This window comes from Drosophila miranda, chromosome 2 (assembly GCF_003369915.1).
Source record: "Drosophila miranda strain MSH22 chromosome 2, D.miranda_PacBio2.1, whole genome shotgun sequence".
Classification (NCBI taxonomy): Eukaryota; Metazoa; Arthropoda; class Insecta; order Diptera; family Drosophilidae; genus Drosophila; species Drosophila miranda.
This window is the reverse complement of record NC_046675.1, coordinates 16,264,962-16,277,132: the sequence shown is the minus strand read 5'-3', so window position 1 is coordinate 16,277,132 and position 12,171 is coordinate 16,264,962. Positions and strand designations below refer to the sequence as shown.

Sequence of the window (12,171 nt, the reverse complement as noted above, 5' to 3'; positions counted from 1 at the left end):
GGCTGCCCCCTGTTGTGCGGGTGCAGTGCCACATGCCAGGCCAAAGCTCCTTCCTGGGCACAATTGAAAATAGATGACTTTGTAACCGCTTTTGTCTGAGGTGAAGGCTTTGTTGCACCTAAGAGATAGAGAGACTTTCTAATGATCTAAGTTTGGGTGTACGGGTAATCTGCAGTAATCACTCTCCGGACTTAAGCACATTCTTGGCTTTGGAAAAGAGAAATTCTATGCAAATTTTTATAGGGGATATGTAGTTTTATTTGTGGAAAGAACTCTAAAACATATAAAGAAAACGCTTGGAAAAAAAACTCTGAGCCACTATTCTGGAGGGTACAGAAAGTTCTCTGCTTATGTTTTCTAAAGAAACTTTTATCGGAATTTAACACTTTCTATACTCAGGAATACACTATAGAACATTTCTAGACCGTAAGACAACTGGGAACATAACACTTTCCCAAGCTTTGATCCATAGATTTTCATGGGTTCTGCCCGACCAAACTGTCCAACTTCAAACCAGATCAAAGGCGTTCCCTGGCCCCAGCTTGCCTTCCGTATCCTTATCCCCATTCCACAGACCCTCGACCACACACACACACGCACTCACACACCCACAGTAGAAAAACTTTCTCACATTACATCACGGGCCAGCGAGGACGACGACTAAAAACAACAGCAAGAACAAGGACGACGCTTGCGAGGAACTGGAGCAGCGCTCTAAATGGACAGCGAGCAACATCGTTTAATATTGATGGGCATTGTTTGAGCTCTTTACTGTATGATGGGAAAGTGAGGCCTCTCCCAACGCTATTTTCCTCTCTTTTTGCTGCGGCTGTTGTTGTTGTACTTCAAGTGAATATTTAATTAAATTGTTTTCTAATAACCACGCGCAACTTTGTTGTAGGGCTCTGCACGCGCCCGAAGCGTCGAGCGGCGGCAGGACACGCGGCAGTGGCGGTGGCAGTGGCAGTGGCAGTGGCTACTAGGCCGGCAACCAGGACCAGGACACACCTTGTTGTGCCAACAACATTAGCAAAGGCCAAAAAAAATAGAATAAAAGAAAAAATGGGAGGGAAACGGAGCCGGGCAGAGCGGAGCCACCCCTTTACTGCGTATCCTGGCTGGCCTATCTGTCCTTTCCGGACGCTTCTAATTTTCCAAATTACGCACCATCAATCATCGCAAGTTGCGGCACCGGCACCGGCACCAGCCCTGACGAGCGCTTGTCGATGGTGCTGTCGATGTGGATGTTGATGATGACGTTAGAAACAATGCCGCATCAGGCACTCCACTCCACGCCCAGGATGGGTTTCAGCCATTCGTCCACCCATCCACTAGCCAATCCCATGGCGCAATCACTTGAAGCAAACGACGTTACGGCAGCCGCAAGAAAAAATTAAATTAAACTTCAAGTGTCCGCAATGGGGGTGGACTGGTGGGAGCAGGACCAGGAACAGAAGCTGCAGCCGAAGCAGGTCCTTTTCCAGACGGATGCTGCAGCCTGGCAATGGGAATCTGTTGTTCAGGCTGTTTTCCGTTGTAATTAACGCTAATTGCGTTTGACCATAAGCCGGACTTTTTGACTTTTCCACGTGTTTTTCGGATAGTCCCAAGGATTTTCCCACCTAATCCTGAACCCGGCCCGGACTCTATTTTTGTTATGGCTTGACTTCGCGCAACCAAAATATTGGCATTGCATAAATAAGCAAGCGATAATGCCGATCGGAAGTGATTCTCGTCCCTAAAGAGAGTTCCCAGAAATTCTGTCAGTATGAACCCTGATCTCTGTGGGACCTTAAACTCTTGATGGTTAGCTCACTCCGGGACCCTCCATCTGGTAATTGAGAACGCACTCCATCTAATGAAAATGGTCATCATGATGGGAAGTGGCCAAAAGGATGCGACGATAGGGGGTGAGATGAATGGCTCAAGGATTAATATCGCAGTGCAATTAAGAGCTCAATCACAGTGACTTGACTCGGCCCTTGTTTGCCTCTCTCTGATTACATTTATGGAATTATTATTGATGTTTGGCAGTGACCACCACAGACCAGTGTCCAAAACAATTCTACTCCTCACTCTCACCGCGCCAGAGATTCAGTTGCGGAGCGCCCCCATCGTCATCATCCATCCACCCCACGCCCAATGGCATTTCTAATTTCGTTGAGTAGCCCTGACTTGGACATTGGGCCTAGCCATTTTGATTGAAATACACACACAAAGTGCTGGCAGGCAGCCATTATATTTAAGCTGGCCCTGATCTGTGCCATCGGTATGTGGAAACAGTTAACGCTCGATAGAGCGAACAATTGGTTAAATTTAATATTGCAGGGAATACTCACAAATCGAAAAGAAAACTCCTATGATTTATATAGCAAACCATTTCTTACAGTCTTGTTTCATTTTACACAACTATGACAAAGTTAATAATCATAATGCATCGAAATATTCAACCAAAACTCTACTAATTGCAGATGCACATATTTCCGCAGTGAACAGATTCATTTTAAAAGTATTAATTACTATCTATGGGTAATTTATATCAAACAAACTAAAAAACTTTGATACAATCATGGGCTCGTACAGCTATTGAAGACATAATTTAATTTGTATGTTAGCTTTGATCAAATTTATCTTATGAAAAAGGCACTTATTCGGCGCATATTAGCGATTAGCTGATTGCCAAAAAGTAGCCTATTATTGTCTTTCAGCCGCATATTTTGGTTGTTACAAATTTCTATGTTATTCTTATGTTTCTACAATCTCCATACCTCATACAAATGGAATAAGTACTTTCGGTTTCTTTGAGTACAATCCATTGAGTCATCACTGTATATACTTTGCATGTTTTTATATGTGCATCCCATATCCTCTCTCATACTAATCTGTATTATGTACACAGTTGATTTGCCTTCCCACTCACCCACGCACCCGCACAGGAATATACATATATGTATGTATATAAGTAACGGCACATACAATATGATTTCATTCATATGCAGAAGAACTATGCTTATGCTCCTCTCCTGCTCTGTTTTCTCTCTCTCTCAGTCTTATCATCGATTTGCAATGCCTGATGATGATGGGGTTCTGGTTGGTCCTCTATCCTATCCTCTTCTGCTGCTTTCCCTGATGTTGTGCTCTGTTCTGCCTAACTTAACTGCTGCCAAACATTTCCCAAATGTTCCCAAATTTGTGTCTGTGTGTGCGTGGTATCTGTGCTGGAGTGCGTGTGGATGTGGATGTGTGCGTGTGTGTTTGCCATCGTTTTTGGAAATATTATATGCTCATACCTCCGTTTTCGAGTAAATTGTGTAAATATTTGCGTTCGTAAGTGGATTGGAGATGGATGAGTCTATCAACAGAGTCAGCTAGCGTCGTTGCCGGCAGCGCCGCTGGCATCGCCATCATCATGTGCGTACCCTTAGCACAGCACAGCTGCCTGATTACAGCAGCCATCCTTTTACTCCTGCTCCCTGTATAGATGGAGCAGGAGCCATCCCAATTGGCCAACTGGCCGAGAGCCAACTTGGAGCTTGTTGCATTCGACTGAGGCCACAAAAAGATACAATGTTGGTTTTGGGCCAGGTGAAGCCTGTTGCCATCTCTGGGAGTACAGTTTGAAGTTTTTTGTTTCGACAACTGAATTTATTTCACAATTGCATTACAGGTCCAACAATTACACAGCCAAAAACTGATTAAATGGGTCAATAACAGGCCATGTGAGGGGTAAAAATGCACATCAAAATATTTGTCTGTTTTACAGATCTTATTTTGTGGTTTTCTTATCGGCTGCATCTTTCTCGACCTCGCTGGCGCTTGACTCTTCATCTTCGTCATCATCCTCATCTTCGTCGTCATCGTCGTAATCGTCATCAGACTCATCATCATCATCGTCGTCGCCGTAACCGCCAGCGGCACCGCCACCGTAGTAGCCACTGCCACTAGCGCCGCCATAGTAGCCCCCATAGCCCTCCTCGTCATCACTACCACCTTGCTGTTGGCGGCCAAACTTGTGCGAACGCGTCGACATGCTCAGATCCTTGGTTACGGACGTATCGTAGTTGCACTTGGGACAGGGAATGGCCTTGTTCTTGTCGTATTTGAAGCCCTTGCGGCGCACATGATCCTCGCAGTAGCATGTCTTGCAGCGCAGGCACGAGTACTGTCCCAAGCGGTTACACGATTGGCACTTGTAGTTCTCAGACTCCAGAACCTGGCAGACGAAAATTTTCAGTTTAGTCAATGGAGAAATTGATTAATGGACTTGCAAGTGGACTAACCTGACAACTGGCTTGATGCTCGAACTGATCGTCCTCGCACAGGAAACCATCGCAGAAGGAGCACTTGAAGATGCGCCCACCGTGCTCCCAAACGCCACGTTCGCACTCTAAGCAGACGGCGTTCTGCAATGGGCACGTGCAGGCATGGCTGGTCAAGCACTTGCGGCCGTGGCACACCCAGGCCTCGCAGAAATCGCAAATCGCACCCACCATTCCCATGCCGGTGGTGTACACGCCGGGATGCTTCACCACGCAATCGCCCGTCTTCAACATGCACTTGATCTTTCCGCATTGGGCACAGATCGGCAGCCGCTGCAGACTCTGGCAGAAGTAGCAGAACGCCCTAGATTTTTGCTTCTTCTCGCACTTGTCGCAGTCCATCGGCGCATTGCAGGGCACATCGGCCAGCGGAGTTTCTCGGGTGCGAATCTCTTTGAGGCGCAGCTTCTGCTTTTCAGCCTTTTTACGCTGCCCAGTCTTCTTTTTCGGCATTTTTTATTTTTACGAAAATTATTTGTGACAAAAAACTGACTGGCAGTGTGACCGCAGATTTATACTTAAAAAAACCGTCTGACCTTCAAAAATATATCAAAATATACTATCTCATTTAAAAAATATACCGTAAATATACTGACGAATTCAAGATCTATTTTACATATTCCTAAATTTGTATCTTCCGTCGAATATTCCCAGCTATATAGAACATTTATTTCTGCCCACATAATTTTACCCAATTAATGAATCAATTTTCTACTTTACTGTTTTATTCTAAACTTTTGCTTTTATTGTGTTTTGGCTAAAACAAGGTTTAAACAAAATTGTTTTAAAAAAACAGTCGCAATATGAAGATATGATGCGTGTATACCCTATTTCGTTAATTTAATATGAAGATATTGTTCAAACTGTTTTTAAAACGTAAATACATGTTCTCAGATTGATATGTTTTAGACATATGCATGCATTTGATTAGTTTTCTGTACAAATATCCTGATCCCGATACCAATTCTTGATCTTTGAAGTACCTTTTATACAGATACTGACAAGTTTGATATTCCGTTGAATATTTCTAGCTAGCTGAGACACTCAACTCTGAACTCATAATTTCATTCGATTATTTCAATTTCCTAAATTTTAGTTGTCACCTTTTTCCACAGGGATCTAAAATCAGGCGGAAATTATATATTTTTTCCTACAAAATTGTTTGTTCCACTTAACGAAATTTCGTCTTCATTTAATTACGGGATGCAGTGTCTCCGTGCCGAACGGATCAGAGCCTCTTGGTGTTCTTTCTAAAGGTGCGATTTCAATTGAAAACAGTTTAATTCGAATCATAGGAGTTTTCTTTTCCCGAATAGCGAATAAAGTGCATTCCTGTAAGATGGTTTCCGAGTGTATTGCGGATGTGGAGAAAGTCGGCCTGAAGGCAAACAGATATTTCCAGGCACCGACCCCTGAGCCACCGGTCGTCGTCGTCTGGACTTCCCACTGCGCCCACTGGGTGGGGGTCCTACAGCTGCTGCTGCCAGTCGTATTTGCCGGGAGTCGACCATTTGTTCCTTGTAGCCTTGGAAGGACTTTCTTTGGCTGCCAGCATGGCCTTGCGCTGGCTCTCCTTGGTCCTGGCCATCCACCTCTCTCTCTGATCGGAAAAGCTTTCCTTAAGGGAAACTGCAAGAGAAGGAGGATATACCATTGCCATTCTGAGCAGAAAAAAGTACACGAAAGTCTCACCTGTCTTGCGTGTATTCTCAGCCAAGGGCAAAGCAGTTGCTCCTGTTGTCTTCATTTCCGGACAAGCGCTCTCCGGCTGCGTTTGATTCGGGGTCTGGTCCTCTAAGGTCTCTGGCTCTGGTGCCCCATTCGTCTTAGCCTTGGCCATCAGCACTTGGCGTGCCTTGAAACTCTTCTGAAAGATGTAATTTCTCGCATGAACCGTGGCCGTGGCCGTGCCCTTCCGCGTCATAAGACCAGTGAAAAGATTCTTTGACATCGTTTTCATATTCGTTGATCTTTGAATTGATTTGACGGGCTGTATATTTCTTTGTGAGTGTTCGATTACCTCTGAATTTTTAAATTGAATTACATCAAACGATATGGTAGAGTAGAATAAAGTATTTCTGTTTTGAAATAAGGGGACTAGATGGATACTGAAATCGAAAAAGCCTTTCAGCAGCAAACAAACATATAGAATCGATTTCATTAAGTAGAAGTAGCTCCGTTAACCGTCTTTAAAGTTTCTATTACGATTTCCTCGCCTGACCATGGTATAGCTATAGTTATTCCGGAAGTCCTGCATATAAGGACCACTACCAAGGAAAGAAAAATTAAAAACAGCCAATGAACACACACATTTCCTTATAATTTCATAAACTTGTATGTGAAAATATATTAAAATCAGCAAAAGCTCATTTTGTTCGCTATTTTTATGCCATAGATTCCTTTATTATTATCTCCTATGTGTGTGATAAAAGTCTCTCTTTAATATTCAAATATCTTTCAATGATCCCAGAAGCATGGAACCATCTTAAGTGTTAAGTCTTAGTCTTAAGAAATTTGTATGTTAGGTTGTAGGTATAAAATAAATAGTTTTTGGCTCTTATCAAAACCATTTTTGAGACTTCAATGAAGTATTTTACAAGTTTTTCAAGTGCCTCGGTTTTTTTACCTATTGGAAGTTATACATAATAATAAATATTTGTTTTATTTTCAATTTTAAATCTTGAGTAAATAAAGAGTTACCGCGATGATATTTGGGCCTTAAGAAGATTGATGACTGTTCAAAATCGCATTATATTCGGTCAGCTATATCATACGGATGATATGGGCCCGATTAAAGCTTCTGCTATGCAATTTTTAATTAAATAGAGCTCCAATCTGTGCATATCTTAGTGTCACGGCACGTGTGCCTCGACTCACAACATCACGGCTATCTTAGAATAAAATGAGAACCTAGCAACTCCAAAAACTGCAGACTGCAGACTTTTGCGGTATTATTTACGATCGTAAATGGCCATATTCTGATAAGAGATCAAGGTTGGTTGGTAATATAATATAATATAATCTTTGGAGCACCAAAGCAACACTCCAACGCTAGGTATGCCCACTGCGGATCTATTGGGCTCCCCAGGCAGCAAGGCATCGAAGGAAGGCGTCTTGCTGGCGAACGGAAGAACTGAGAACCTGCCTCCCATGTACAACAGAACGCAATGGAAAAGTACTACCTCGGAAGGACTACAGAATGTTAGTGGGAATACTCAACGTTTCCCTGCCTAATAAATAGTAATAAATAATGATCTCTTTTATACAAAATTTAATAAAAAGGGTAATGGTTAATGGATAAGTTTTAGATTTAAGTAAATAACTTTCTACATAAGTTCTAAATTCAATAAAAATAAGTTTAAGCTGGGATTTGGCATGAAATAAGTAAATACTTATCGATGTGTATCTTTCGAGCAAGATACTTTTTTATTGTTCGGTAATTGTTCGGTAATATTGTTCCGCATAGAAACGGACCAAAGGAGGAAGACTTTGTTCCCAGTCGACGAGATCATGAGGGGACTCGCCCAAGCCGGGGGCGTCCGTCGCCTCGAGCTGGTCAACGTGGATTTGGACGGAAACTTTAGCGATCTGCTGTCCAAGTGTCCCACGGTGGAAGAGCTGCTGGTGATCCCCAAATGCCAGACCAACTCGGCACTCATGATGCGCGCCGTAATGGATATCAGCAAAAATGGAAATCAGCTAAAGCTCTTTAAATTGGTGCTCGTCACCCAGCTGCTCACCGCAACGATGACGTGGCTGTTCCCGTCAGCTCTGCGCTTGTGTAAAGTCTGACGCTTGGCCGAAGGGCTCCAGTCGAGGGGATGATGTACTACTGATCTTGATTGTGTCTAAAATAAGGTTTAAGCCAAAACAATTTCCACTTAATTCATTTCTTTATATGTTAATACACGCCAACTACACATTTGTCCTTGTAGAAGGCATTGTGGTAGTGGTAACCTGGCACACTCGTCCAGAGTCTTTTCGCTCCATCTTCATCCGCAGCTTGGTCGCGTTGAACCTCAAATGCAATATCCGGCAGGTTCTCTATTGCATATTTAAGGTCTTTAAAAGGGAGTGCTTGACTGCGTGCTTCCGTGCGAGAAGAATATCACGGAACGACCCTCTCTGTTGACAGTGATCCTCTCCAGTCCGGTCTTTGTCGTCCAGCCAGTACACAAATCCCCCTAGGCGGCAATGTTGTTCACCTGCGGGATATGCATGGAAGTAAGGGTTTTTCTGTAGAGAGGGAACAGGAGATTACACGTGTCCAATATGGTTGCTTACTTGTTCTTTCCATTGGTGTCTATAACTTCTTCGTACTGTTGGTCCAGGGCCAGCGCCGTGACTCCTTCCAGCTCTACAACCTCATTGCCATCGACTCGGGCCCGAATGATGGTCTCATGGCTGCCGACATCTGTCGAGAAGAGCAGACGCCTCGTATCGGACCAGTAGATGTTGCTGGTCAGTAGATGCACCGCTCCGCCACCGACACGTTTAGGGCGTGCGCATCGCCCACATCCTTGAAGGGTATCCGCTCGTCGTCGTGGTTCCGTTCCCCTCGCTGTGCTCGGTCGAGATGCGGCCCAATGTGCTCCTGGCGCGAGAACAGCAGGAAGGAGGCAGCACGCTGGGGGTCGCGGGGCCGGTACAGGCAGAGGTGGAGCAGGCCCCATTCCCCACGGCACGCGCACCAGACGCCAGAATCCTGAAGCCAGTGCCCAAATACCGTTGCCAGACGAACAGCTGTTCCATCCCCACCCCCAGTCCAGGGTCTGTTCTTCTTCTTTCTTTTTCAATTGTTTTTCAGTGAAATTCGTCTTTTGGGGGCTGAAGCAGGGCGGAGTAGTGGGCCGCAACTGCGCCAAAGGGCGCCGCTGGTTGTTTTGGCATCGCAACTCTGTGGCTCGACTTTAACTGTAAATGCGAAGAAGGTGGAAAGCACGGAATAGCCGTGGAACAGCGGCTGTTTTTGGGGAGTGCCCTGTGACATAAGGACTTACTGTCATTTGAAGCCACTGTAGGCAGACGCACAAGGCACTTTTACTCATAGAACAGTAGCATAAACAAACGAGTATCGTTCCAATTGCTTAATTCTTTATTCCGTCGAATATTAATAGCTATATAGAACATTTAGCCATGCCCACATAATTTTAGGCCATTAATGAATTAATTTTCTACCCGATTGACTACTTTTAAGTACTCTTTTTCATTTCATTTCAACAAAAAAACAGTGGCATCGTAAGTGAGTATGGAATGTAACGTAAGGGAGTATGAAATGTCACGCCAACCGGAGTTTGGGCTCAGCTATACCCTATTTCGTTGATTTATATGAAGAAACTGGTTTTCCAAGCTTTTTTAAATCGTTATTAATATAGAAATGATCTCAGATTGTTATGTTTTGGACAAATTAATGCATATGATTAGGGTCTTGTAAATATATCTCGATCCCGATACCCATTCTTGGTTTCTGTAAGAGGACCAAAACCTTCAAAATATCGTTGAAATACCTTTAAAACAGAAACTGACTAGTTTTGGCCCTTATTGGTGCATTCTCTCAGTTCTATAATATCCATTTTCCAGGGTATTCAAAATGTTGCCCAGTCCGCGCAATGTTGTGGAACAATGCTGCTCGATTTCACGGCGAATGAGTCTGGCCCATACAAATTGAATGTTGCCAGCAACATAGTGCGTAAGAAAACGTAAGTGAGTATGGAATGTAAGGGACATTGTTGAGGGGAAAAAGGACATTGTGGAGAGGAAAAATCCCAGAGAAAATCCCAAAAAATTCCCACCAATCTTGAGCGCCAAATAGAAATTGTTTGAATGTGAATCATCGATGTTTTTTTCTCAAACATCGATGTTTTTAGATTTCATTAGATTTACAATTGAAGAATCTTCTAGGCCATTTACACTATTATGAATATGTTTGATTAATAATGAAATTAGTTTAAAGTATTAACTGGATAAAATTAAATTTGCACCTTTTCCCTCAGCCTCAGCAATAGGCAGAACAAGGATAAAACATTAGGAAAACAACCAAACCCAAAAACCAAAAACTCAATAACTAAACGTAGTGTAAGAAAGGTTTTAATAATTCGTAAATATGATGTTTCAGTGTTTACAAAAATTACAAAGATTTTTGTACTTATTACATATAAAATAAATATATGGAAATCCAATTGAGATGGCAGTGCTTCGATAAGTCGCGACAGCTAATCACTAGTGGCGGTGATATATCGATGAAAAACGCTTCAACCTTTTCTTCTGATCTGGCAGAACGCTTTACAATATGACACCAAAAGCTGACTGCTCTGACACTAATGAAGCTGACTGGTATGAACTCGCTGCTATATAACTATTAAAACTAGCTGATATAAAACTCTAGCGAAAAAAAATTCGTATTTTCGAAAATTCGTAAAAAGAAATTGCTTTTAAGGAAATTTTGCGTTTAATAATAAACATTTTTGTTTGCGTTTGATTTTTCCATTTCCTTCTTAATCAAACAAAACTTAATATTACGTCATTTTCAGGCACACTATTTCCCATCTTCACAAAGGTACGCAGTACTTCAACTTTTGGTCCACTGAAATGCAATTACGCTTGGACATTTTGCTTGCCTATCTACCTCAACATCAACTAAAAACTGAAAACTGACGCAAACCTAACCAGTGCTGGCATTATGTTTATCAGTTGTTAACGTCACACATATAGTTCGTAGAATAAGAAGCAATGTATATAATAAATGTATAAATAACTTAATCAACTACTTACAACATTTTTAAATATACCAACACCATCAATAGCAATCCCAAGGCCCTGCAGCCAGCGCTATAACTCCTACATAAGTTAGTTAAGTTTTGTAAGCTTCTCTATCTCTTACTATAATAATATGAAGCACATGTGGTGGGTGACCATTTACGGTACATTCAAGGTACATTTCCGGTATATTTTGTGGTATATTTTCTCAAATTAAATTTCAATTTTATTAGAGAACATAGGGTATAGAAACTTCCATACATAGGACCTTTTATCTTTCGCTCCAGCTCCTTGGTAATGAACTGGTTCCGAACGGAATGATTTTTTCATAGAGGGTTTTTCATCGCAGCACATCCCTTCCATACCCACTTAGGTTTTATACCGTTGGCAAAATTCAATTTGTATGGACCAGACACATGGGCCAAGAAATTAAAAGGATAGGAAAAGGATATTTTATGATTGAGGAAATTTGTATCATTCCAGGGTCCAATAAATGCAGAAAATAATCTTAATTTTTTTTAAAGCCATCTGAACGAAATGTTGCAGCTTATGGTCTTTTTAACGATGCCAAGAATATTGGTATGTGGTAGATCCCATAGATCGGGATCGTAATACAGACATAATATTCAGAAATGCAAATCAAATGCATAAATATGTCTAAAACATGTAAATTGGAGAAGAAGTCATCACTAATGTTTCAAATCATCTTGGAGAGAAGAATTTTAATATTAATTAAAGGAAAAAGATTATAAAGATTTTCCATACCCCCGGATGACAAGCAACAAGTTACTACCTTTATTGGGAGTACTTGAAAGTAGCATATTTTGTAGAAAATTTATTCATCAATCGAATAAAACTAAACGAAATTCAAAATTCAGGAATATGATTTCCGAACATGATGTTTAGCCTGTTTCCTGTTTAGCCACCATGTCTATCTCACACACCTCGCAAATTTCATACTTTTCATATTATTTTCCAGTATATTATGGACTCACCCTCTTCACCAATGCACCAATGTAGAAACCGTGTAGAAATGCCATTTAGAGCCATGTCCCAGCCTACATAGAATTCGTGATCACCATCGAATCGTTTGCCA

The 12,171-nt window shown here is 42.1% G+C and overlaps 3 protein-coding genes and 1 long non-coding RNA gene across 4 annotated transcripts; 1 reads left to right on the top strand and 3 right to left on the bottom strand.

Annotated features, from left to right (window-relative positions):
* Nucleotides 1-3,623: 3,623 nt before the first annotated feature.
* On the bottom strand, nucleotides 3,624-4,837 carry LOC108157096 (zinc finger protein 330 homolog). The gene is made up of 2 exons (XM_017288960.2): nucleotides 4,281-4,837; nucleotides 3,624-4,213 (listed from the first exon to the last, which is right to left on the bottom strand). The coding sequence occupies exons 1-2, from the start codon at nucleotides 4,770-4,772 to the stop codon at nucleotides 3,767-3,769; spliced, it is 939 nt and encodes a 312-aa protein (XP_017144449.1). The 5' UTR covers nucleotides 4,773-4,837; the 3' UTR covers nucleotides 3,624-3,766.
* A 526-nt stretch (nucleotides 4,838-5,363) lies between these two features.
* Nucleotides 5,364-6,018, top strand: LOC117187340. Its single transcript, XR_004472048.1, has 2 exons — nucleotides 5,364-5,575; nucleotides 5,636-6,018. It is a non-coding gene; the product is annotated as an uncharacterized LOC117187340 (long non-coding RNA).
* Nucleotides 5,438-6,302, bottom strand: LOC108157661. The gene is made up of 2 exons (XM_017289819.2): nucleotides 6,012-6,302; nucleotides 5,438-5,948 (listed from the first exon to the last, which is right to left on the bottom strand). The coding sequence occupies exons 1-2, from the start codon at nucleotides 6,277-6,279 to the stop codon at nucleotides 5,788-5,790; spliced, it is 429 nt and encodes a 142-aa protein (XP_017145308.2). The 5' UTR covers nucleotides 6,280-6,302; the 3' UTR covers nucleotides 5,438-5,787.
* A 1,828-nt stretch (nucleotides 6,303-8,130) lies between these two features.
* On the bottom strand, nucleotides 8,131-9,338 carry LOC108154263. Its single transcript, XM_017284499.2, has 2 exons — nucleotides 8,604-9,338; nucleotides 8,131-8,524 (listed from the first exon to the last, which is right to left on the bottom strand). The coding sequence occupies exons 1-2, from the start codon at nucleotides 8,990-8,992 to the stop codon at nucleotides 8,521-8,523; spliced, it is 393 nt and encodes a 130-aa protein (XP_017139988.1). The 5' UTR covers nucleotides 8,993-9,338; the 3' UTR covers nucleotides 8,131-8,520.
* Nucleotides 9,339-12,171: the final 2,833 nt, after the last annotated feature.

Coding starts and splice junctions, on each gene's coding strand:
- LOC108157096 (XM_017288960.2), bottom strand. CDS start 4,772: ATGCCGAAAAAGAAGACTGGGCAGCGTAAAAAGGCTGAAAAGCAGAAG. Junction 4,214..4,280: donor AGCATCAAGCCAGTTGTCAG/GTTAGTCCACTT, acceptor TTCGTCTGCCAG/GTTCTGGAGTCTGAGAACTA.
- LOC108157661 (XM_017289819.2), bottom strand. CDS start 6,279: ATGAAAACGATGTCAAAGAATCTTTTCACTGGTCTTATGACGCGGAAG. Junction 5,949..6,011: donor TGAGAATACACGCAAGACAG/GTGAGACTTTCG, acceptor CTTCTCTTGCAG/TTTCCCTTAAGGAAAGCTTT.
- LOC108154263 (XM_017284499.2), bottom strand. CDS start 8,992: ATGGGGCCTGCTCCACCTCTGCCTGTACCGGCCCCGCGACCCCCAGCG.